General features: G+C 33.4%; 1 protein-coding gene across 10 annotated transcripts in view; it reads left to right on the forward strand.

The window, feature by feature from the left end:
• The window catches only part of LOC6034914 (mucin-19), a 58,326-nt gene that overhangs the window by 16,915 nt on the left and 17,232 nt on the right, over positions 1 to 24,179 (forward strand). For 4 of the 10 annotated variants that reach the window (XM_038265441.1, XM_038265448.1, XM_038265444.1 and 1 more), the window contains 2 exons: positions 1,238 to 1,793; positions 20,148 to 20,246. In XM_038265441.1, coding sequence (XP_038121369.1) covers positions 1,542 to 1,793; positions 20,148 to 20,246 — 351 coding nt within the window. In that variant the 5' untranslated portion in view covers positions 1,238 to 1,541. Of the gene's footprint in view, positions 1 to 786; positions 1,016 to 1,237; positions 1,794 to 19,515; positions 20,012 to 20,147; positions 20,247 to 24,179 lie in introns of those variants that run through there. The other 6 variants (XM_038265447.1, XM_038265446.1, XM_038265445.1 and 3 more) reach the window with 6 other exon arrangements.

A 24,179-nucleotide genomic window follows, 5' to 3' on the forward strand; every position in this document is an offset into this window, starting at 1 on the left:
AGTTCGCTTTGCACATAGCAAAATTTTTGAGCATAAATCGTCTGTAACTCAGTTTAATCATGAAATATCTTCATGAAACTTTCAAGAGTGATTGAAAACCATGATTATAGCGGATTCAATAGAATTTCAGTAATATGAAATATTGTGATTTTCTACATGTATGTAACCCCTTGAATGATTCAATGTTTACATCAAGCAAAACGCGGTAAATGAGCCAAAGCCGAAGTGTAAACAAACAGTCTGTCCTGCTTACGTCAGTGGATGTTTACATTAGGAACGAGCAAAACAGACTCTTTGTTTACACTCTGGGTGGGTCTCGTGGCGCAGGGGTAGCGGCTTCGGCTGCCGATCCCGATGATGCTATGAGACGCGGGTTCGATTCCCGCCTTATCCACTGAGCTTCTATCGGATGGTGAAGTAAAACGTCGGTCCCGGTTTCTCCTGTCTCGTCAGAGGCGCTGGAGCAGAAATCCCACGTTAGAGGAAGGCCATGCCCCGGGGGGCGTAGTGCCAATAGTTTCGTTTTTTCGTTTACACTCTGAATTTGGCCCATTTACATTGTTTTGCTTGACATTTTGGTGTGTTGGCCTGTTTCAACAATGTTCACTACTTTAAAAATAAACCCGCATAATCTTTTCAAAACATTTCCCAAAACCCTGGCAACCCTGCCGGCATCTTTCATCGCCCAAAAGTCAAAACCTACACGCACACACTCTCACACAGCTGCTGGGTGGGGAGGGGGAGCGCGGGGCCAGAATCGACGAAACAGAACCCCCTGAAGAAGAAGGGCAAAAAGCAGAGTGAAGTGAAACCCCTCGCCGTCGTCGTCGTCGCAGCAATCCGTGCTGTCCGCCGAAAGTCTCAAAGTCGCCGTCAGAGGTCTACAGAGAGTTGGTGTTCCAGGGGCGCGAGCGAGTTGAAAAAAAAGCACCAAAAATAAAAGAAGAAAAATACGGAGCGTGTGGAGTGTGCAAAAAAAAGACGATTTCTTGCGGAATTTCCGCGACCGGAAGCTGTGAGAGGAGGGGGGTTTGGAGGAAAAATGACGTGAAGGAAAATCTACCAGCTCCGGATTGTGTGTGCGTGTGTGTTGGTGGCCACTTTTTGACAGAAGGCAGCACCGTGACCGTGTTTTTTTTTCTTCTTTCGTTCCGTGAACACACACCGCACACTTCCAAAAAGTGTTCATAATAATCTTTTTTTTTTTTCTATGCTGGTTGGTTGGCCGTGGCCACAGCAGCAGTTTTGTGTAGTAGAGCGGCAGCAGCACAAGAAGAAGAAACCTCCGAATCGACCAAAAAAACACTCTCGGACACAGAAGTAGTAGCAGCAGAAGCAAGAAGTAGCAGTAAAATAGCACGTAGAAGTAGCAAGTGGAGAGATATAATATATATTTCTGATATAAAGTGAGATAGAGCAGCAGTAACAGCAGCAGAAGAAGCAAATTTCAAAGGAAGAGGAACGGTGCCCGGTGCCCGGTGCACGTCGGCGGCCGCCTCTGACGTCCGGATATTATTTCTCTTCGCCCCACACTTTCCAAGATGGCTCCGTCTCCGGAGCTCGGGGGCCAACCGAAGGCCCCCGACAAAGTCCCCGGAGCACCGTCGGAGGCATCGTCATCAACAACATCATCTTCATCGTCCTCAGCATCAGCAGCAGCTGCTACTCCCACCGCCGGGTCAACCACGACTGCCGGCGCCTCTTCGGCGGTGACTCCGGCAGCCGTCACAGGTGCCGCTGGAGCGGCCACCACAACATCTCAGCAGCAGACTCCGCCGCAGAACACCAGCAAGGTAGGTGTAGCAAACTCACAGACCCTAAACTCAACTCTTGCACTCTCTGTGTCGTCGTCGTCGTCGCCGTCCAAGTCGTCGGATGTGGTGTGTCGCGAAGAGACCGTGACAGAAATTTGCTCTATTTACACACGATCCTCGAAGATATCTCGGCGCACTCAGGTCGTGACGAAAACGAAAGAAAAAAAAAAACCTGTGTGTGAGTGCGGCGATGTACGAAAAAAATACGCCCCTTTTTCGCGTGGTGATCCACCGAAATCAGCAGCGGTGACGGAGTTTTTTTTTTGGGGAAAATGTTCGGCGCGACGACGTTTCAGGGGACACTTGTTTTTGGAACTTTTGGCTCCATATCTAGAGTGCGAGTGAGGTTTCTTGCGCGAAAGGTGCAGCAGTGTCTCATTTTGCATCTACCACTACCTTTTAAAGTAACTCAAACTTCGGATTTTGTAGATTTTGACGATTTCGACTCCGACTCGGAAAGTTCTCCAATAAGACCCGACTAAACCGACCCCAAACCTTTGCACAACTCCTACATGTTGTTGAAAAATTAGCCAGCTCCAACTTCGGTGGTACGGTATGTCCACGCATCCTGCCTTCCTCCCCCGTGTAGATTATGCGAAACTGAAGGCCGTTCTCAGAAGCCTCTCTGCGTTAAACACGGCGCAGTAGGCTGAATGGTCAGAGCACCCAATGAACAGGGTTGTTACGGACGGCGCGGATCGCGCGGATGGCGCGGATGGCGCGTATCGCGCGGATCTGGCGCGGATTTGCTGGCTAATTTTGCTCAGGCGCGGATTTCGCGCGGACAGCAATTTTGATAAACAAAATAATTGAGAACGATAGAATTTCTTTCAAATTACAAAGGAAAAAAATATTAGAAATTAAATAAATTCAATCTTTGTCGTTGAGTGCGAAGACATCAATTTCTAAGAAGTTGTTAATGAAGAAAATTTTCTTCTAAAAATTATTGGTTGTTTTTTACTTAATACGAAACTTTGAAATAATCCTCAAGGAGTGATTTTTTTTAATGCATTGAGATTTGTTATATTAATTTAACATAACATTACAACTCATTATTTTTAAAACATCTGCCAATTCAAATACAGTGGACCCTCTGGCTGTCGATCTTCTTGATATCAATATTGCTCCAGCTGTCAATAAATTTTGCAATCCCTTCAAATAGATTGCTTTGATTTTTCGTTCTATAATTTGATAACTCCCGCTCTCGACGGTCCCTTCAATATCGACAACGAGAGAGTCCACTGTAAATACCAATTTTATTAAAATCAAAATAACTAAATTCGAAAAAATTACAGAATTTTGAAAATTTGAAGCTATGAAACTTTGTAGATTTTCTATATTTTTTCAATATAAAAATTTAAATTTTTAAATTTTTGGTTTATTGAAAAAATTAAAAATTTTGTTGCCACTGTGAGTCAGGTAGAATTTATTCTACTCCCAATTATCACAACATGACGAAATCCACTTAGAAATCTGCTAAAATCTCCGTCTAAAAGCGAAATGTAATGCTAAAATTAAAAAAAGAAATCTGGAATTCAACAATTTGAAATTTCAGAATTTACATATTCAAATAATAAAAGAATAGAATTCATAATTTGAAATGGTCAAAACATACAGACTCAAAAAACGTAAAAAAGTACGAATTATTAAATTGAAAAATTACGAAAATATTACAATTGATTTTTTTGTTAATTTTATTTTTTTTAAGAAGGTTCTTAAGTTATCAAATTATTATTTTTTTTTATTATTAAATTATTAAATTATTGAATTATTAAATTATTAAATTATTAAATTATTAAATTATTAAATTATTAAATTATTAAATTATTAAATTATTAAATTATTAAATTATTAAATTATTAAATTATTAAATTATTAAATTATTAAATTATTAAATAATTAAATAATTAAATAATTAAATTATTAAATTTTTAAATTATTAAATTATTAAATTATTAAATTATTAAATTATTAAATTATTAAATTATTAAATTATTTAATTATTTAATTATTAAATTATTAAATTATTAAATTGTAAAATTATTAAATTAGTAAATTATTAAATTATTAAATTATTAAATTATTAAATTATTAAATTATTAAATTATTAAATTATTAAATTATTAAATTATTAAATTATTAAATTATTAAATTATTAAATTATTAAATTATTAAATTATTAAATTATTAAATTATTAAATGGTTAAATTATTAAATTATTAAATTATTAAATTATTAAATTATTAAATTATTAAATTATTAAATTATCCAATTATTTAATTATTTAATTATTTAATTATCCAATTAATTAATTATTAAATTTTTAAATTATTAAATTTTGAAATTTTGAAATTTTTAAATTTTTAAATTTTTAAATTTTTAAACTTTTAAATTTTTAAATTTTTAAATTTTTAAATTATTAAATCATTAAGTTATTAAGTTATTAAATTATTAAATTATTTAAATAATTATTTAATTATTAAATTTTTAAATTATTAAATAATTTAGTTATTAAGTTATTAAATTATTGAATTATTGAATTATTTAATTATTTAATTACTTAATTATTAAATTTATAAATTATTATATTATTTTTTGCCATTTTCTCAGTTCGGATCATTTTCGGAGTCATATTTTAGATAAGAGAAATTTAGAGAAGAAAATAATAGAAATTTCGTGTTTCGATTTTCCAGAGTAAAGGTTTGGCGAGAATTATCAAGTACAAAATCCCTAGATTTTATAATTTGGTGATTTATTTTATGGTTTTATTTTTTTTAATCTTCGAATTTAATTTTTTTTCTGAATTTGTTTTTAAAGCAACGATATTTAAAGTGTTGCAAAAAAAATGCTAATATTGTTTCAGATATGGCAAAAAAGGTTCCATTTGGTACAGGTGGGATATTAATCCACAACTGATCAACGGTACTGATCCAAATGCCTTCTGTATTATTCTTTTTTCGTTTAAAATTTCATTCATTATTATACTCTCTTCTATTTTTTGCGGTTTTTTATATGGCGCGGATTTCGCGCGGATTGGGTTTTGGGTTCGGCGCGGATTTGGCGCGGATTTTTTCACGGCTTTTCCGTAACAACCCTGAATGAACCTTCCACCCCGGGATTCAAACTAACGGCTTTAGGATTGTGCGAGTCCACCCGCGGACCAGCCGTCGCCGTCGTGCTAACTTGTCGTACGTGCATTTTTGATCTTCCCAGATCTACAAATTTCGATTTAAATCCTGAGAAATTCAATAAAAACCGAAACAAACTCCGTGCGTTTTTGACGCTCTTCGTATGAAGGAAGTTTCAATCTTGCGATGCTATCATGACACACCATGAAAATCGATTTAAGTGCGACAACTGGCCAAAGGAATTTCAGGTCCGAACGCGTTTGACACAAGTGCAAACTTGAGTACACAGAATAATCAACCAAACAAAACGTGTTTGTTATTGTTTAAATTTCGTGCTCTATTTTTTGTTAACTCAAGGTCAAACATTAAAACACGTTTTTTTCCGAAATGTTAAAAAGTGACGCGTTTGAGCAAATCCCCCCCAATTCCGGAAATGGATTTAATTTGTATTTTTCATTTGGCTCAACTTCGTTAGGGACCTCCATGTGACCAAAGAAGCCATTTTGTGTCATAAGACGGGTGCGAATGTGGAAAAATGCTAAGTTAGGGAGCATTCTTTTATTACGTAACGCAAAATTTTGATCCCCTTCTCCCCTCGTAACAATGTTTCCATACAAATTTTAAAATTTTTGTTTGGAGCGTAACACAGCCTCCGATTCCCTCCTTCCCCCACTGCATTACGTATTAGAGGAACGCTCCCTTAAGTCGCAGGGTGGCCACTCAAGTCGGGATTGTCGGAAATTCGTCAAAATCCGCTTAAAATCGGGAAAAGTCGGGAATTTGTGATGTTTTGTCAGAAACTCGGGAATAGTCGGGAATACCAAACATACCTGCATGATTTTTTTTTTCTAATTCTTGAATAATTGTGTAATATTTTGAACAATTTTCAAATAAAATTCACTAAATTCTTCTTTTGTAACATACCCTAAATTTAAGGTTTCTTCAACTGTTTTAATCTATTTGAGAATAAAAGGATTTTTAAGACATTAAAAAACTCATAAACGGTGGATGTATTTGACACAGAATTTTATAATATTTTTTAATGAATCAAAAAAGTTTTTTTTTGTTTTTATCAAACATTACTTCTTGTTCTTCCTCTAACTTAAAACAACAACAAAGTTTATGAAAAATTATACGAAAATTGAGCATAATTTTAACGATTATAGCTAGCGCAAACGTATGATTCTGTTTCATTTTATCACATTGATGGAATATTTGCAGGGATGTTACGGACGGCGCGGATCTGGCGCAGATTTGCTGGCTAATTTTGCTCAGGCGAGTTGAGAGAGATAGAATTACTTTCAAGTTATTAAGAAAAATATTATCAGGAATTACGATAATTTGTTTTTCCCTTTGAGTGCAAGAATTTCATAATTTTTATTAATTGAATTTTCTTCTGAAAATAATTATTTGTATTTTCTTAGTACGAAACGTCGAAAAATGAAGATGAAGATTATGTAGAAATTATTTTTTATATGTTTCTTGTCATTTCTTAACATCTTCGGCTCTGAATATTTAATTTCTTTTGAGTTTTGAGTAATGATTTTTAACCTTATTTATTTTTAGTTTTATACTGGAATTATTAAATTTTTTATTTTGTAAATCAAATATTACAAACTTTTCCCGAAGATATAGACATAAGAATGTGTAACAAAACTTATTATTGGGGCTTGTTCTGGTGGGCGCCAAATATGAGCTTGATTGGACGTAACAGAAGCTGGCCTCCACTTTCGAATTTTGGAAAGGAATTTAATCGGTAGAAATATTTTTTTTTTTCTAAATTTAAACATTCTTGGTGAAAATAAATAGATCAGAACATTCCAAATTAAGAAATTCAAAAATTAAAAAAAAATGTTTCAATAGTTTTTATTATAACAAAAAAATTAAAAAACATATTTTTTCGAAATTTCTAAAATCGTAATTTAAAAAATCAGAAATTTCGAAATTCAAAATTTTAGCAATCTGAAATTCAAAATACCAAAAATTTGGGTAATCAAAACATTGAAGATTTTAAAAAAATAAAAATTTTAAGGTCAAAATTGAAAAACTAAAAAATATCATATTCAAAACAATATAGAAAAAAAAATCCTCAAATCTAAAATAATTTTAGTATTCTTAAGCTTATAAATTCTTAAAATCTTAATTTTCTTAAATTCTTAAGTTCTTAAATTCTTAGATTCTTAAATTCTGAAATTCTTAAATTCTTAAATTCTTAAATTCTTAAATTCTTAAATTCTTAAATTCTTAAATTCTTAAATTCTTAAATTCTTAAATTCTTAAATTCTTAAATTCTTAAATTCTTAAATTCTTAAATTCTTAAATTCTTAAATTCTTAAATTCTTAAATTCTTAAATTCTTAAATTCTTAAATTCTTAAATTCTTAAATTCTTAAATTCTTAAATTCTTAAATTCTTGAATTCTTGAATTCTTGAATTCTTGAATTCTTAAATTTTTAAATTCTTAAATTCTTGAATTCTTAAATTCTTAAATTCTTAAATTCTTAAATTCTTAAATTCTCAAATTCTCAAATTCTTCAATTCTTAAATTCTTAAAATTCTTAAATTCTTAAATTCTTAAATTCTTAAATTCTTAAATTCTTAAATTCTTAAATTCTTAAATTCGTAAATTCCTAAATTCCTAAATTCTTAAATGTTTTTATTTTTAAATTCTTACTTCTTAAATTCTTCAATTCCACATTTTTTGAAGTCCTTTTTTATGTAAGAGATTTTGAAATTATGAGAAGACATTATTTTAAATATCGGAAATAAAATTTCTTTCGGAGTGAAATTTTAGCGAGGCTTTTGGATTACAAACTGTATAAAAATTCTTAAATTTTGAATATTTAGACTTTCGGAATTGAAAATTTTATCATATTATAATTTTAGATTTTGATTTAATTTTGAGGTTATATTTTGAAGTTAAAGTTTTAGGTTTTTAAATATTGTATTTTCTATTTTGAAGATTTTTTTTCATGAACCTTGTCCTGACCGTCTCTTGAGGATTTTTTAAATGAATTTATTGCTTTCATTCTTTTGGAGCCTTTAAACATAAAACGAGTTTTTTTAATCAAATACTTTTTGAATTAGTTTTTCTTGATTAAAAAAAATTCTTAAATGTTGGTCGCGATATTTTTTAAATGGCGTGGATTTCGCGCGGTTTCAGATTTTAGGTCGGCGCGGATCTGTTACGGACTCTCCCGTAACAACCCTGTATTTGATAAAAGATTTCAACTTGAGTTTGGCAAGTTTTTTTTTTGTGGTAAATATATTTAATTGTTGAACTTCATTTTTCATGATCATGCATGCTCAATATTTGTAATTGTTGAACTAAATTCATCAAGTCATTTCAATTTTTTCCCCCAAATGATCCCCTTGATTTTTTTTTGTGAGATTGTGTAAATTACTTTAGATTAAGCTTGATTTTCAGTTATCGGAAAACTTAAATATCAAAAAAATCCATTCTATGTTCGTTCTGAATGAAAAAAAAGTATTTCAATTATTTTGTTTAGGGACCATCCATAAACCACGTGGACACTTTTTTGGGAATCTGTTACCCCCCCCCCCCCCCTCGTGGACAATTTTCCATACAAAAAAAAAACTTTTTTGTATGGATCGTGGACAATCGCCATCCCCCCCCCCCCTAAAGTGTCCACGTGGTTTATGGATGGTCCCTTAGTACCAACATCGTTTTGAAAACAAGAAAAAATATTGTATTTGTAAAAATAAAAACCAATTTTGGTTTAAGTTATTGCAAATATGTTAAAAGATTTTTTTCTTTCAAACATTTCACATAAAATAAGTGGTAAAACATAACATTATCAAAAATAAAAATAAGGCGGTTTAATCTGACAACTGGGATCAACATTAATTCAAAAATTCAATAACAAAATTTACAATTTTCAAACAGAAACTAAGGAAAAACATTTTTTTACGAATTCCTAAATATTTGCAATCATATTTAAAATTTAGTAATCTTTAACTTTTTTTGATTTTCAAGTGAAACGAAGTATCAAAAGACATACTTTGCCAATTTTAAAAATAAACATTGAAATTACTAATATTATTAAGCTTTTGGTTAGTTTTTATAGACTTATTGTTTATGTTTCTCATAGGAATAGGAATGATTCAATTTTTAATGTTTTTTTTTTAGGAATTTGTGGATAAATTTCTGTTTTTATGAAAATTGTCAATAGTTTTATTTTTGATAGTTTTTAAAGAGTTTTTTGTTTGCAATCATTCTTTAGATAAGAAATGCCAATTATTTGAGATTCTTGAAAAGTCGGGAAAAAGTCGGGCATTTCAAAATGGGATTTGAGTGGTCACCCTGAAGTCGGCTTTGTTGGAGGAAAACGTGGTCTTAAAATGACAATGCCCTCCCCCTTTGATTCAGCCATACAAGTCTCCTTACAATTTTGGCAACTGTCCATACAAAAATAGTACATTAATATTCGTAAATCTGTATTTAGCTTAAAAAAAATCGTGACCGATTTTGATGTCTTTGGCGAGGTCGAGAACTATACAGAAAAAAATAGGTACACGTTATTTATGTTTGCCTATTTTTAATTTACTTTTTTACATTGTCTCAAAATCCGGGAGTAGTCGTGGCTGAAATTGCTTATGGCGAATATCAGTCTCCCGTCCTTTGGATTGGTAAGCAAAATTGCTATCCACTTAACTGTGAAGCTCAGTGAGTGCTAAAAGAACTTAGACCGATATGGTTGAATCCAAGAATCGGAAGAGAATACAAGTTTGAATGCAAGTTGATTTCAAAACTATACGCCTTGGCGACTTAAGGAGGTATTTGATTATGACAAACAAATAAACTCGCATTTTTTACAGTTTGACAATTTACCTGCGTCCGTTTGCATATATTTTACTATCAGACACGAAAAAGTGCGAGTTTGTTTGTTTGTTTGTTTGTCGTAGTGTAATACCTCCTTTATAGAGTTCTGCCAACAAGAGATGAGAAAAAAGCTTTCCTATTAGAAATGAGCAAACACCAAGAAGGGAGTTGAACTTTTCAGCACTCAAATGGATGCCGAAATGTACTTTTCAGTACTGTTACTCAAGAATGACAGCAAAAGCAAGTCATTTTACAACGGAGAGTTTTGCTAAAGCATCTGCACTGCCTCTCTTTGGATGACTAACTTGAGTTGTCAGGCCCTACCCCGAAAACAACAGAAAGCTATAAAAGGAAAATAAATCACCACCCGTTTCGCATCTGCTGCTGCTGGTGACGAGCTTGAGCAAGTCTTGCGTTCGTTTGTTGATTCATACGGTCATTCGGCACCGTCTCAATTTGATTAAACTTTTGACAGATCGTCAACGTCGAGTTTTCTTTCTTTGGACAGTGCAAAAACGAAAAAATAAAAAAATCGCCCGTACTCGATGCCCAGTTTAACACATCTCACACATATACTAAGGTCGGCGCTGTTCGTCGACGATCGTATTTGTACTCACACACAAGGTTCGCGCTCCACAACACGGTGGAAATCGATTTTGTTGTTTGTGTGTTTGCATGCTCGCAATTTCTACGCCACAGCGAAAATAGTGCTGTCGATGTTGGTGGGGGATATTCGACCTCAGGACTAGTTTTCAAAAAAGTTTAATGTTATCCAATTTTAATGCTTTAATAGAATCAACAAGTTGTCTCAGAATAGGATTAAATCCCTCGTCTTTTAGATTAGTAGTCTCGACTTTGTTATGCTAGTCCGGAATTCACCAGGAATCCAGTCTTGATGGTGTGACGACGGGAATCGAACCACCAACCTTTTGATTGGTAGTATAACACGCTACCATCACTCTAGGTTGACATGAAGGCGCCGGTACCAACCTTACCAAACAAAAAGGACTATCATCCCAACCCAAATTGAAGCAAGTGCTCGAAATGACACTTGCGACTTTTTGAAATATTCTTCCCCCGTTCGTCGACGGATTGAAACTTGTTTTTGACTTTTCGACCGCGATTTTGTGACTCTTGTATGAGTGAGTTGGAGACCCCTCGAACAAAAAAAACGGGACAAGTCTCCACACCAACATGGCGAACATGAACCTGCGGTGGTGTGCGTGCTTTACATTCGCAACGTGTGCGGGAAAAGGACAGACGAAGGGGGCAGCTCGTGCGAGCGAGAGGCAACTGCTTTGTTGTTTGTCTGTTTTGCTCATCCTAGTGCTCTCTCTCTCTCTCTCTCGTGATACGTGTGTAGTGCAGGGTAGGTAAACCATCACCATCGCACTATCATTGATGCATATTTCGGTGCGTTCCTCGTCTCTTAAAACTTCTCTTCTCTTTCGCAGCCGAGTGATGGTCGGCTTGCTGTCGCGAATATCGAAAGCCCATCACATCGACGAGAAATACTCGCTGGCTCCGATGGAACTATCGTTCCAACCGGAGAGACACGCACACGAAATTGCTGTATACATACACTGGAGCTCACGCACACAAATGAACTCATTTCTACAGGGCTTACGGGCGAGAGAATTTCACGATTGCTCTTTCTCTTGCTTTTGAGCGAGGGGACTGGCTGTGTGAGAGATTTTTTTCCGTCTTACGCATCGGTATGTTCGTTGCTCGCTATTTCATCGGCGTCGTTTTCGCTTCGCTCTCTTGATGCAGTTTTGGGAGAACGCCGAAAATTTGATGATTTGAGCGAGGGACGATATCTAAAAGCCCTCGGCCATCGGCGAGGAAATGAGAAAATACCATCCCTGGTGTAGTGTGCTGCACCTACGAGTGCGAGTGTCAGTCCGGTCAAGATTCGGTATTCTCGGGTTTATTGCACTGGTTCGTGCGAATAGCTGACCGATTACGTTTACGCAAATTAGTGCGATTATGTTGCTTGTAAAACTGTTGTTGATTTAGAAAGTTTTTTTTTGTTGTAAAATATATTGAAAGGGAACTATTCTTGTAAAATCTTGACTTAATAATCCGAAGTCAATTTGGTTTAAACGGTTTTTTTCCTTTTCGATTAAATTACGAATACCACCCCTTCATAAAAATGTTATTATTAGCCAAATTTACACCAACACAATCACACCACAACTTACTCGGAGCGTTTGGTACGGTATGTCAACGCATCTTCCTCCCTTGTTGATTCTGCGAAATGTGATCCGTTCACAGCATCTGTCTCTGCGGTTAATGCAACACAGTAGGTCTGGCCGCTTTATTGTTTGTAATACATTTTTGGGGCAACTCGGGTGTACTGTCAGGGTGGCCACTCAAGTCGGGAAATCGGGAAAGTCGGGAAAAAGTCGGGAATTTATGATTTTATGTCAAAAAGTCGGGAAAAGTCGGGAATTCTGAGCTTTTTTAACTCTTGAATAAATTTTGTAATATTTTGTACAATTTTCAAATTGAATTCACTCATTTATGCTTTAGTAACTTACTTTAAATTTAAGGTTATTTTCACTATTTCAATATATTTGAGTATGGAAAAGCTGTTTAAGACCTTTAAAATCTTTATGAATATTGGAGTCTTTGACACAGATTTTCATAATATTTTTTTATAAATCAAATCATTGCTTTTAATTTTTGTTCACAAAACAAGAGGTATAGTTGATGAAAAACTAATATAAAAGTAGAGCGTAATGGCCAGCTTAGAATTATGATTCTATTCCATTTTGTCACATAATTGAATATTCTGAAACAGGATTCGAACTTGAGTTTGGCAATAGTTTTTTTTGGGTAAATATTTGTAATTGTTTAACTAAATTCATTAAGTAATTGAAAATGTGTTTTTTTCCAAATGTTGCCCTTGAACTTTTTTTTTGTGAGTATGGGTAAATTACCTACCATAGATAAAGCTTGATTTTCAGTTTGCGGAAAACTTAAATATCAAATAAAATCCAAAATTGAAAAAGATTTTTACGTTTTGAAAACATAAAGAAAATATTGAAATTGCAAAAAAAATAATCGAAGAAATTTTGAGTTCTTGCATAATTATTTAAAAAAAAATGTCTCTTCAAACAGACGCTTAAAATAAGTGGGAAAACATAAAATCATATCAAACTGAATTTTCATTGAAAAAAAAAACAGTTAAATACTGACCACTAGAAAGATTACCATTGATTAAAAAAATCAATATCAAAAATTACATAATTAAAAAGGGAACTTGGCAAAAACATTTTCTAAAATGAATTCCTTGACATTTTTCTAAATCCTTTGAATGAAAAAATCCTTTGAATGCTGTTATTAGCAATTACGTTTTAATCATTCTTTGATTTAAAATGATGATGAAGTTAAAAAAAATATCAAAAACTATACGTTTGCCAATTTAAAAAATACCAACGAAGTTATAAGTATTGTTGAACTTTCGATAATTTTTCAAAGACTAATTGTTTGTGTTTCTACTCTGAATCATAATAATGAAATTACATTTTTTGAAGTTTTCTTTATTCTCGAATAGTTTTCAAAAAGCCGTAAGAGCCATTGGTAAACAAAGTCCTTTTTGCATCGTTATTCGACCTACTTACGAAAAACCAATATCAGAAATGCTCGAGATTGTTCATCTACACGTCCTTCAAGTGCCCCAAACTAAAAAAAAAATGAAATGTTGTCTCATTTTCGACAAAAACTTGTATTAGTGTCAGAGGTCACGGTGGCTCTTACGGCTTTTTGAAAACTTACCCGAGATTTGTTGTTTAGTTTCTGTATTTTCAAAAATGCCTATATTTGGATTTTTATTTTAATTCATTCAGATTTTTTTTCGGTGGTTAAGGCCGATGCAAATATTTAAAAAAGTTTTTGTCCCTCGGCCCTGGCCAAGGTCAAGGGGGCAAAAATAAAAATATAAAAATTTAAATAACAAGCCATAGTCTTCACATTTCAATGAAAAAGTGTTTTAAAATGCATTTTACACTAGTTCAGTTGTTTTGCAATCATTAGTTTTCAAAAATCTAAGATCTGACAAAAACAAAAATTGTATCGAAAAAAAAGATTTTGCATCGAAAATTTTCAAAAAATCTTAAGTTTTTTTAAAAAACCCAAACATGCTAAAAATGATTTTAAACGCAGGAGAATGTATTTTAATTTGATTTCAGCTGGTTGCACTTGAATTTTCATTGAAATTTTGAAGTTTATTGTAAAAATATTTTTTTTGCCCCCTGATTTTTCGGGCCAATTTTGAAGGGGGGGGGTGACAAAAACTTTTAAAAATATTTGTACCAGCCTAATATTGACTTTTCTTATAGAAAGTTTTTTGTTTGAAATCATTCTTTAGATAAGAAATGCATATTATTTGAGCATTCTGGAAAAGTCTGGAAAAAAGTCGGGAAAAAGTCGGGAAGTTGAAAATGGAATTTGAGTGGTCACCCTGCGGTGTACTGCATTCGTAAAAATATATAGCGTAACTTAAAGGAACAATTCGTCTTTTTCTATTTAAAGTTATTGTTGTTTTGTTTAATTAGTATTTCTCATTACAAAAAAAAATAAAAATTTTTCGTTTTTCCTTTTTTACTTTTAAAGATGGTGTTTTTTTTTTCGAAAAAATGATTCTCTCAATACATGTAATTTCATTCCCTTATCTATACCCAATATTTAATTTCAATAAAGCAATTTTGTGCAATTTTTCATACTTTCATTTAAAATAAAATCAAAAAGGAAAAATCATTTAATATTTGTATAGGTTTCCCCTTTTCAAATTCAAATTCCCCAAAAAAAAGTGTCCACGTGGTTTATGCATATTACCCTATTCTTTAAAAGATATTTTTTAATTAAAAAGGACTTTATTTTGAAAAAAAAGTCCACAGTTTAAGGACGTAGAGTAAAAACAAAATAGAATTAAATTTTAGTTATTACCGTCCAGACTCGATTATCCGAAGGCCATGGCCAAATTTCACTTTGGATAATCGAAACACATAAAAAAATCTTGTTTTATTTTAAATATTAAATATTGAAAAAATGCATTTTGCATTAATAGGTAATCAACTATTGAAATTCGACTAAAATAGGGTCGCAGAACTCGAATTTAACGTTGGAAACAAGACAATCGCCGGCAACGTTTCAAAAGGCATCATGTACATTTGAACACTTTCTGGTTTATTGCATATTCTGAAAGTACTCCTAATATGCTACCTCTGTACCAAAAGTGAGCAAAAGTTACTTCAGTAAAGTCCGTTTAAATAATGATTCAAATAAAGTCACTTACAAACCTTCGGATAATCGAGCCTCCAACCGATAAAAAAAATTGCTTTATTCACAAATCCAGCCTACTTTTTTTAAATGTCTTGTCCCCATAGAAAACTCATAGTGCATGGGAGCAGTTCTCTACATTTTCTCAAATCAACTTTCATTGTTTTTTTTTAATTATTTAATTTTTATCGATTCCTTCTGTCTAAACTCATTGTGGCATAACTGTTTGCTCAAGGACGTATAAGACTACGACAAACAAAGAAACAAACAAACTTTTTGGCAGTTTACCTTCTTTGCGAGTTTGCCTCAAATAAGTCAAACTGGCAAACAAAGTGCGAATTTGTTTGTTTGTTTGCCATAGTCTAATACCTCCTAAAATCTCCATACAAACTTCTGACCATTTGGTACCTTCGGCTAAGTTTTATGTTATGATCGGAAAGTACACAAAAAAAAAATCCATATTATTCACTTAACTTTGTATCAAAAAACATTATTTCAAAAACTTTAATCCTTCGATTTTTTATTGTTTAATATGTTTTAGTGGACTTTTGATTTTTGTGGAAACTTTTGTGCTAAAGCGCATGCATGACGGACGACGAATATTTGAACGATTTTCATAATTCACCACAAAACGCTTTGAGGGTGAACCGAATTGAAAAGCTAAAATTTGCTTTACACAAAATGTGAAAAAAGATTTTGAAAGATGTTTCAGGGTGGCCCCTCAAGTCGGGAGCATACTCTTTTGAACATTATTTTTTATTTTCTAAAGCTTGTTTTTTTTTTATTATTTTGTACAATTTTCAATTTAAATTCACTCAATTCTTCCTTAGGAACTTACAATAAATTTAAGGTTTCTTTCACTATTTCAATATATTTGAGTATGAAGCGGTTATTTAAGACATTAAAATTCCTAATAAAAATTGGATGCATTTGACACAGATATTCTTGATATTTTTTATGAAAAAAAAAGATTTTTTTTATTATTTTTGGATATCAAACAAGAATTAACATCTGTCTTGGAACAAAGAGCCTAATTTTAACGATTATGACCAGCGTTAAATTATCTCGATTATGATTATCTTTTACATTGTCATATTATTGATTGAGTGTTTGAAAAAAGATGTAAACTTGAGTTTGGAGTTTGTTTTTTTTTTTTGTGGTAAATATGTTTAATTATTTAACAAAATTTATTCCATTCTTTTTTACAAATGTTTTACTTGAACTTCCTGTGAGTATGGGTAAATTTCTATAGAAAAAGCTTGATTTTAGTTATCGGAAAATAAAATCCAATCGTTTTGTTCGTTCTAAATTGCAAAAAAAAAATATTCACGTAATTTTCATTTTAGTTATTGCAAATACAGACCAGGCTCGAGTATCCGAAGCCCTCAGTAAAATTTCACTTCGGATAATCGAATCACGAAAAAAAATCTTTGTCTAATTTTTGATTGTCGAGCATAAGTATGCCCTCCAAACTACGCTAAAGTGATTTAAAATGTTTAAATCCAAAATGGTGACGAAATATTAAAAAAAAAACATTTTATTATTTAATAGGCAATCAACCATTCAAATTTCACTAAAATGGGAACTCGAATTTAAAACGAAAAAATCTTCTTTTTTGTTCGTGATTCGATTAGTCCCATACAAACCTTCGAATAATCGAAACTTCGGATTTTACCTCGGATTTACAAACCTTCGAATAATCGAAACTTCGGATATTAGAGTCTAGACTGTATGTTTAAAGAATTTGTCTTTTTAAACATTTCGCATTAAATAATTGGTGAAACTTGGAAACTTAGCAAACTGATTTTTTCATTGAAAAAAAAAAAAAAAAATAAAAACGTTTAATACTGACAACTGATTATGAAATCCAATATAAAAATTTACAAAATTTAAAACGGAACTTTGTAAAATCATGTTTAACTAACTGAACAAAAATGATTATGTTTCTGATTTTACAAAATTTGTCAATAGTTTGATTTGTTATAATTCATTTAGACATTTTTTTATGGTTGATATTGACTTTTTTTATAAAGAGTTTTGTTTTGCTTAAAATCATTCATAAGATAAGAAATGCCTATTTGAGTTTCTGGAAAATTCGGGAAATTGAAAATGGGATTTTAGTGGTCACCCTGATGTATATGAACAAAGTTGGATGTCCACGACTTTTGTCTTTGCTTTTCGCACAGGGGCAGTTCTCTACGGAATTGGTCTTTTTTCGTTTATTTTTTTTTTTATCCGGCTGAAACTCTTCCATACAAATTTGGCAGCTTTCCGTACAAAAATGATATATGAAAATTAAAAAATCTGTATCTTTTGAAGGAATTTTTTGATCGATTTGGTGTCTTCGGCAAAGTTGTAGGTATGGATAAGGACTACACTGAAAAAAATGATACACGGTTTAAAAAAATGTTGGTGATTTTTTATTCAATTTTTTGTCACTAAAACTTGATTTGCAAAAAAACACTATTTTATTTTTTTTATTTTTTGGTATGTTTTAGAGGACATCAAATGCCAACTTTTCAGAAATGTCCAGGTTGTGCAAAAAATCTTTGAGCGAGTTATGAATTTTTCGATCAATACTGATTTTTTCAAAAATCGAAAAATTGGTCGCAAAAATTTTTTAACTTCATTTTTCGATGTAAAATCAAATTTGCAATCAAAAAGTACTTGAGTGAAATTTTGATAAAGTGCACCGTTTTCAAGTTATAGCCATTTTTAGGTAACACACCATTTTCTAATGTCGATATCTCAGCAACGAATGGTCCGATTTTCAATGTTAAAATATGAAACATTCGTGAAATTTTCCGATCATTTCGAACAAAATAATTTCAAAATTTTTAAACCAAGGCTAACATTTCAAAAAGGCCAAACATTCAATATTACGCCCTTTTAAAATGTTAGTCTTAGTTTAAAAATTTTGAAAATATTTTTTTTTTTGAAAGATCGGAAAATTTCACGAATGTTTCATATTTTAACACTGAAAATCGGACCAACCTTTGCATGGTAATATCTCAGCAACTAAGGGTCGTATCAACAAAGTTCAAAAATGCAAAATATAGAGAATTTTCTCAGCCTTTCAAAAATATTTTTTTCAAAGGTGGGCTAACATGTCCACTAGTTGGGTCCTAAAATGAAGCTTAGATTGCTGATATTATTGTTTACAGCGATAACATTATTTTTCTGAGTACAATGACCCTTTGTACGGCCACAAAGAGTTTAAAATGGATGTTTAAATCAATTTTGAAAAATTAACCTCGCGGTCCTTCTTGACAGAAAAGCTCCTACTTGACAGCTCGTTCCAAGGGGACCATAGTTGATCCGTCGTAAAAATGTTGTCTTGTCATTTTTTTTTTGCATCAAAATGAAAAAAAGTGATCAGAAATGGTTTTTAATCGTGTTTTTTTACCGTTGTACATAAAAATTTACATAGGGCTTTAGTACCCAATTTAAAAAAAAATGAAAAACTTCGACTATTTTTAAAAAAGTCATCTAAAAATGGATTTAACTTGAAAACGGTGTACTTTATCAAAATTTCACTTAAGTACTTTTTGATTGCAAATTTGACTTTACATCGAAAAATGAAGTTGAAAAATTTTTGCGACCAATTTTTCGATTTTTTGAAAAAATCAGTATTGATTGAAAAATTCATAACTCGCTCAAAGATTTTTTGCACAACCTGGAAATTTCTGAAAAGTTGGCATTTTATGTCTTCTAAAACATATCAAAAAATAAAAAAATAAATTAAAATTGTGTTTTTTTTGCAAATCAAGTTTTAGTGACAAAAGTTAAATTAAAAATCACCTATTTTTTATCGTTTATCATTTTTTTTCAGTGTAGTCCATATCCATACCTACAACTTTCCCGAAGACACCAAATCGATCAAAAAAAAATCCTTCAAAAGATACAGATTTTAGAATTTTCACATATCATTTTTGTATGGACAGCTGCCAAATTTGTATGGAAAATTATATGAACGAACAAAAATGGCACCAACAAAATTTCAGCTGGATTAAAAAAAAAACAAAAAAAAAAATGAATGAACGAAATCTCAGAGAATTGCTCACAGGTAAACAAAGCATTCGAAAATGGTAAATATTTGCTTCTGACAGAGCTGACAGCGCTCCAGTCATCCACTCAAATTCCGTGAACCAGTGCGCATGATTCCGCCTAACCATATGATTTTGAAAGATGTCGTGAAGTTGGCGGCGGTCGCGGAGCAGAAGCTCGAAGCTGCTTGAATTTTTGCTCTAGCTAGAACAACTCGCTTTGAAAAAGGGGGAGTTGTGTGCGAGGCGAGGTGTTATCAGGTCGTCGTGTGGATTTGAGAGAGAGAGAGAGCATTTCTCTCTCTCTCTCTTGCTCGCTCTCTCACTTGACTGAGGTGGAAGATTCTGATGTTCACCGTTCTCCTGGAGCTGCTGGGAGTTTTCAGTCTGTGGTGAACCGTAAAGCTTTTCTGTACATAGTTGCTTCTTTCCGCGAAACGCGATACGATACTGTTGTGACTCCTCTCCTCTTGTTGGGTGCGGGGGAGGAGGGTGTTCGATTGGTGAAAAGAAGTTTGAGGAGGTGGGAAGTGAAAAAAGGACCATTTTCTTCTCCACACAAACCTCGATGTCTGGCCGTCGAAAAGTGTCGTCACGTGCTGCTGCAACTGGGCAGTGAATCCACCGGAGGGGGAGGATTTTTGTTGTCGCTTGGGAATCTGAATCTGCCCCCAAAATGATGGACACGGTGTACAATTTTCACGAAATGATTGACATAATCGATGTGATTTGTACCCTTCGCACGGAACTGCACCCGATGACGAGTGGCGGCGGCGGTGACCTCAACGGCATCGACTGCGACGACGACGACGACGACGACGATGAAGATGCTATCGACAACAGAAACGGCCGCCGTCGTGGCCAGGCCGCCCCTCCAAAGCTCGTTGAATGCAAGGTTGACCGTCTGATTCCCACGTTGCCTCATCGGCTTAGTTTAGTTTATCGCTTAGAACGAACACACTTTTGCTTGAACACAAAAATATCTCCAGCATTAATTTTTGCCTTCTCTTTCTCTTCCGGAACACACGCAGATCGATAACATGGCGGAGAGTGATCTCAAGGCGCTTCTCGAGGAAGCCATCACCTACAAACGTCCAAAGGATCGGGAGCACAAGAGTGCAACGTTCAACGTGAGTACCCAGGAAGTTGTCAGACATCGACGAAAAAATAAAACAAATTGCAATGGTTGAAAATCTATAAAACCACAAAGATGGCCAGCAGTAGTGGCGTGATGAGGAGGAGGGGAAAGGTGGGTTGGGGGGACAAAGATCCTTACTCGCCATTGCAAGATTACATAACAGAGAGAACCATCCTACCGTCATCCTGGAAGAAGCAAGAGCATTGACAGTCGAGACAGTTGCTGGCTGTCAGAATTGGTGGTGTCCTTTCTGCCTGGTCGAATGTTCTGAAAAGTGAAAAGCGAGAGAAGGTGCTGTGGGTGGGAGAGAGTGCGTGGGAGGAAATGATTTCCTCCTTTTTTGAGTCCCCTTCTTCATCACACAACCCGTGTGTCCAATGTTGTCACGGGAGGAAAGTGCGCAGTAGCGCCAGTCAGCCAGACAGGGCAGACAACACAGAACCAACACAGCAGACCTGTCAGAATGTCCTTTTTTCACCGAGCATCGAGTTGAAAATTTAAATCGGGTTTCAACCCCAACAGTACTCGACCAAAAGCAATTATGACACACATGAATATTTTTCAATCTGTTTTCCAAGCACTTAAAAAGTATGTATTCAATTCACAAAATATCAACTTGAAAACATTTGGACATAGACTGGCCAGGATAAGTCACGATTTTCATGGAAAACTAGATTTTTGCCTTGTAGGGAAAACATGAAACTATCAAAAACAATAACAAAAAATACAACAACAATGTTGTTTGTGATTGGATTATCCGAAGCCTCGATTATTTGAAGTTTCAATTATCCAAAGTTCGATTACGAGACTTCTGATAATCGAAGCAGGATTTTTTTCTTGTTTTAAACATTAAATTCGAGTTCTACAACCTAAAAATTTGAAAAGTGAATTGTCTATTGAATTACAAAATGTTTTTTTTGTTTTCAATTTTTTATCATCGTCATTTCGGCCACCATTTTTAAAATCCTAAATCACTTTAGCGTAGTTTTCGAGTCATACAGTAAGTAACTTAAGATCGAAAAAAGGTAATAACCCGTTGCCAATATAGTCCAGACTCGATTATCCAAAGTTTCGATTATCCGAAGGTTTGTATGGGACTTCGGATAATCGAACCACGAACAAAAAAAATGTTTTTTTTTTCTTGTTTTAAACATCAAATTCGAGTTCTGCGACAATATTCTAGTCAAATTTGAATAGTTGATTGCTTGTCAAATAATAAAATACATTTTTCAATATTTCGTCACCGCCATATTGGCCGCCATCTTGGATTAACAAATGTAATAGTAGTTTATACAACAAGTTGCAAAAAGAGGATTTTTTCTGCACGAGTCGTACATTTATCCAACGAGGTTCACCGAGTTGGATAAATACGAAGAGTGCTGAAAAAATCAAGTTTTGCAACGAGTTCCATACAACATTTTTTGCAATTTCGAAAAACACCCATTGAGTGAAATTTTAAGTCTAATTTTCATATATTTTGTCAATAAAAAATTTGAAAAGTGTTACTTTTCGAAACAAGTGCTGAAAAGTTCAACTTTTCAGCACCCATTTCAGTGCTGAAAAGTAGAACTTTTCAGCATTTATTTTGAAATGTGTAGCTATTCGATATTGCTATTTTTGGTACAGAAAAGTAGGCTATTTCGTCGTTCAAGAATGACAGGAAAAGTAAGTAGTTTCACGACGGAATTGCAAAAATCACTTTAGCGTAGTTTGTATCACATACTTAAGCTCGACAATCAAAAATAAGACAGCGAAAAAATTATCTATAAAATTTGTAAAAAATATATATATGTATTTTAAATTGAGCAGTTCTCTACGGAATCGTTTTTTTTTCTTCTTAATTTTATTTTTTGTATTTTTTAATCCGGCTGAAACTTTTTTGGTGCCTTCGTTATGCCCAAAGAAGCCATTTTGCATCATTAGTTTGTCCATATAATTTTCCATACAAATTTGGCAGCTGTCCATACAAAAATGGTATGTGAAAATTCAAAAATCTGTATCTATTGAAAGAATTTTTTGATCGATTTGGTGTCTTGGGCCAAGTTATAGATAAGGACTACACTGAAAAAAAAATGATACACGGTAATTTTTTTTGGTCATTTTTAATTTCACTTTTTGTCATTAAAACTTGATTTGAAAAAAAACACTATTTTTATTTTTTTTTATTTTCTGATTTGTTTTAAAATGCCAACTTTTCAGAAATTTTCAGAATGGGCAAAACATCTTCGACCGAGTTAAGAATTCTTGAATCAATACTGATTTAAAAAAAAATCGAAATACTGGTCGCAAAAATTTTTCGTTGCAAATCGAATTTTCAATCAAAAAGTACATTAGTGTGATTTTGATTATGTGCAAAGTTTTCAAGTTATAGCTTTAGGTAACTTTATTGAAAACAGTTTGACCACTTTAAAAAAATTAAAAATCTGAGAAAATTCACTATTTGCTTTTTTGAACATTGTTGATACGACCCTTAGTTTCTGGGATATTGCCATGCAAAAGTTTAAAAATATGAAAAATAGGAAAATGTTAAACGAAATTCCTGATATTTCTAATTTTTTTTGAAAGAATAATTGCGAACTGCGATTTTTTTGAAAGAATAATAACAGTTATCATGTTTTAAGCGTTCTTTGATTTGAAATAAAACAGAATCAAGAATAACGTTTAAAATTCTTTGAGTTGTTATCTTTGAGCCTTTGAGTTTATGCCATTTCTTGTTCAAACGAAGTTTCAAAAAATATACGTTTGCCTATTTTAGAAACAAGCATTGAAATTATAAGTATTGTTAAGCTTTCGGTTATTTTCAAGGGGAGCGGCCGTGGCTGAATGGTTACGGTGTTCGCTTTGTAAGCGAATGGTTCTGGGTTCGATTCCCATCTGCTCCCATCGAGAAAGTTAAGGACATAGAAATACTTGGAATGATGAATATGAACGAAAAATCAAAGTCTCTGGAGGCAGGGTTCGAACCCCCTTCCTTTGGACTGGTAAGCAAAACCAACCAACCGCAACCCGCAACACCTTTCGGGGTATATCCTAGGGTCCTACCTCTCCTACTAACATTGAGTCCAAAACCTCCCTACAAACATCTATACCACAAAGGTGACGCAGGGATCCTTGCGCACTTTAGATAGGTGTTTACTAACGATCCTTCCCGTCCCTGAGGATAGCTTGAACTCGGCCAGGACCCCCTTATGCCCTGGGCTGTATTGTATTACACACTCATCAAAAGATGAAGACATGGTATCTCCCGTGTTGGATTATTGTTCCGGATGAGGGTCTAATACAACCACACCAAACAGTGGGATAAGCGTTGTGGAGCCTGATTGTTGTGATATTACACCCTAATGAGACATTTATGGGTCATTTCGCCCCAACCTCAACTGTACATAAAAAACAGTGTGGATAAATCTTCGCGGATTTCACGGAACTCTAAATTGCTCTCACCGAGCAGGATTCACATAAATCTTTCTGAAGTTTTTTTTTAAAAAAAAAAAGGTCCAATAAACCAAATTTCCAGTTTTTGCTTTTTGGGTGTTTTTGAAACCGCATTGAGTCTGGGTATTAAAAAAACCAAAAAAGCAAAAACTGAAAATTTGGTTTATTGGACCTTTTTGAAAAAAAAAGCCAGATTTAATTCTCATCATCGTGTTCCCCAGACGATTTTACATATGACTATTTTTTTCTTTTTGGGCGAATTGAAATCTCTTGAGGTATCGAATTTTTAAGCTTGCAGTTTTACCTACCACGCGAGCAGATTCAGCGGGAAAAAATACATGATAAAAATCATATAGTCAGGGAGCTATTACAATATGACAAACAAACTCACATTTTTGACAGTTGGCCTGCTCTTTTGTTTGTCTGCCTTTCTTTGTAGAAACGTCAGACTGCATACTTTTTGCTTTGCGAGTTTGGCAAAATGTCAAACACG

The sequence above is a fragment of the Culex quinquefasciatus genome, chromosome 3 (assembly GCF_015732765.1).
Source record: "Culex quinquefasciatus strain JHB chromosome 3, VPISU_Cqui_1.0_pri_paternal, whole genome shotgun sequence".
NCBI classification, from domain to species: Eukaryota; Metazoa; Arthropoda; class Insecta; order Diptera; family Culicidae; genus Culex; species Culex quinquefasciatus.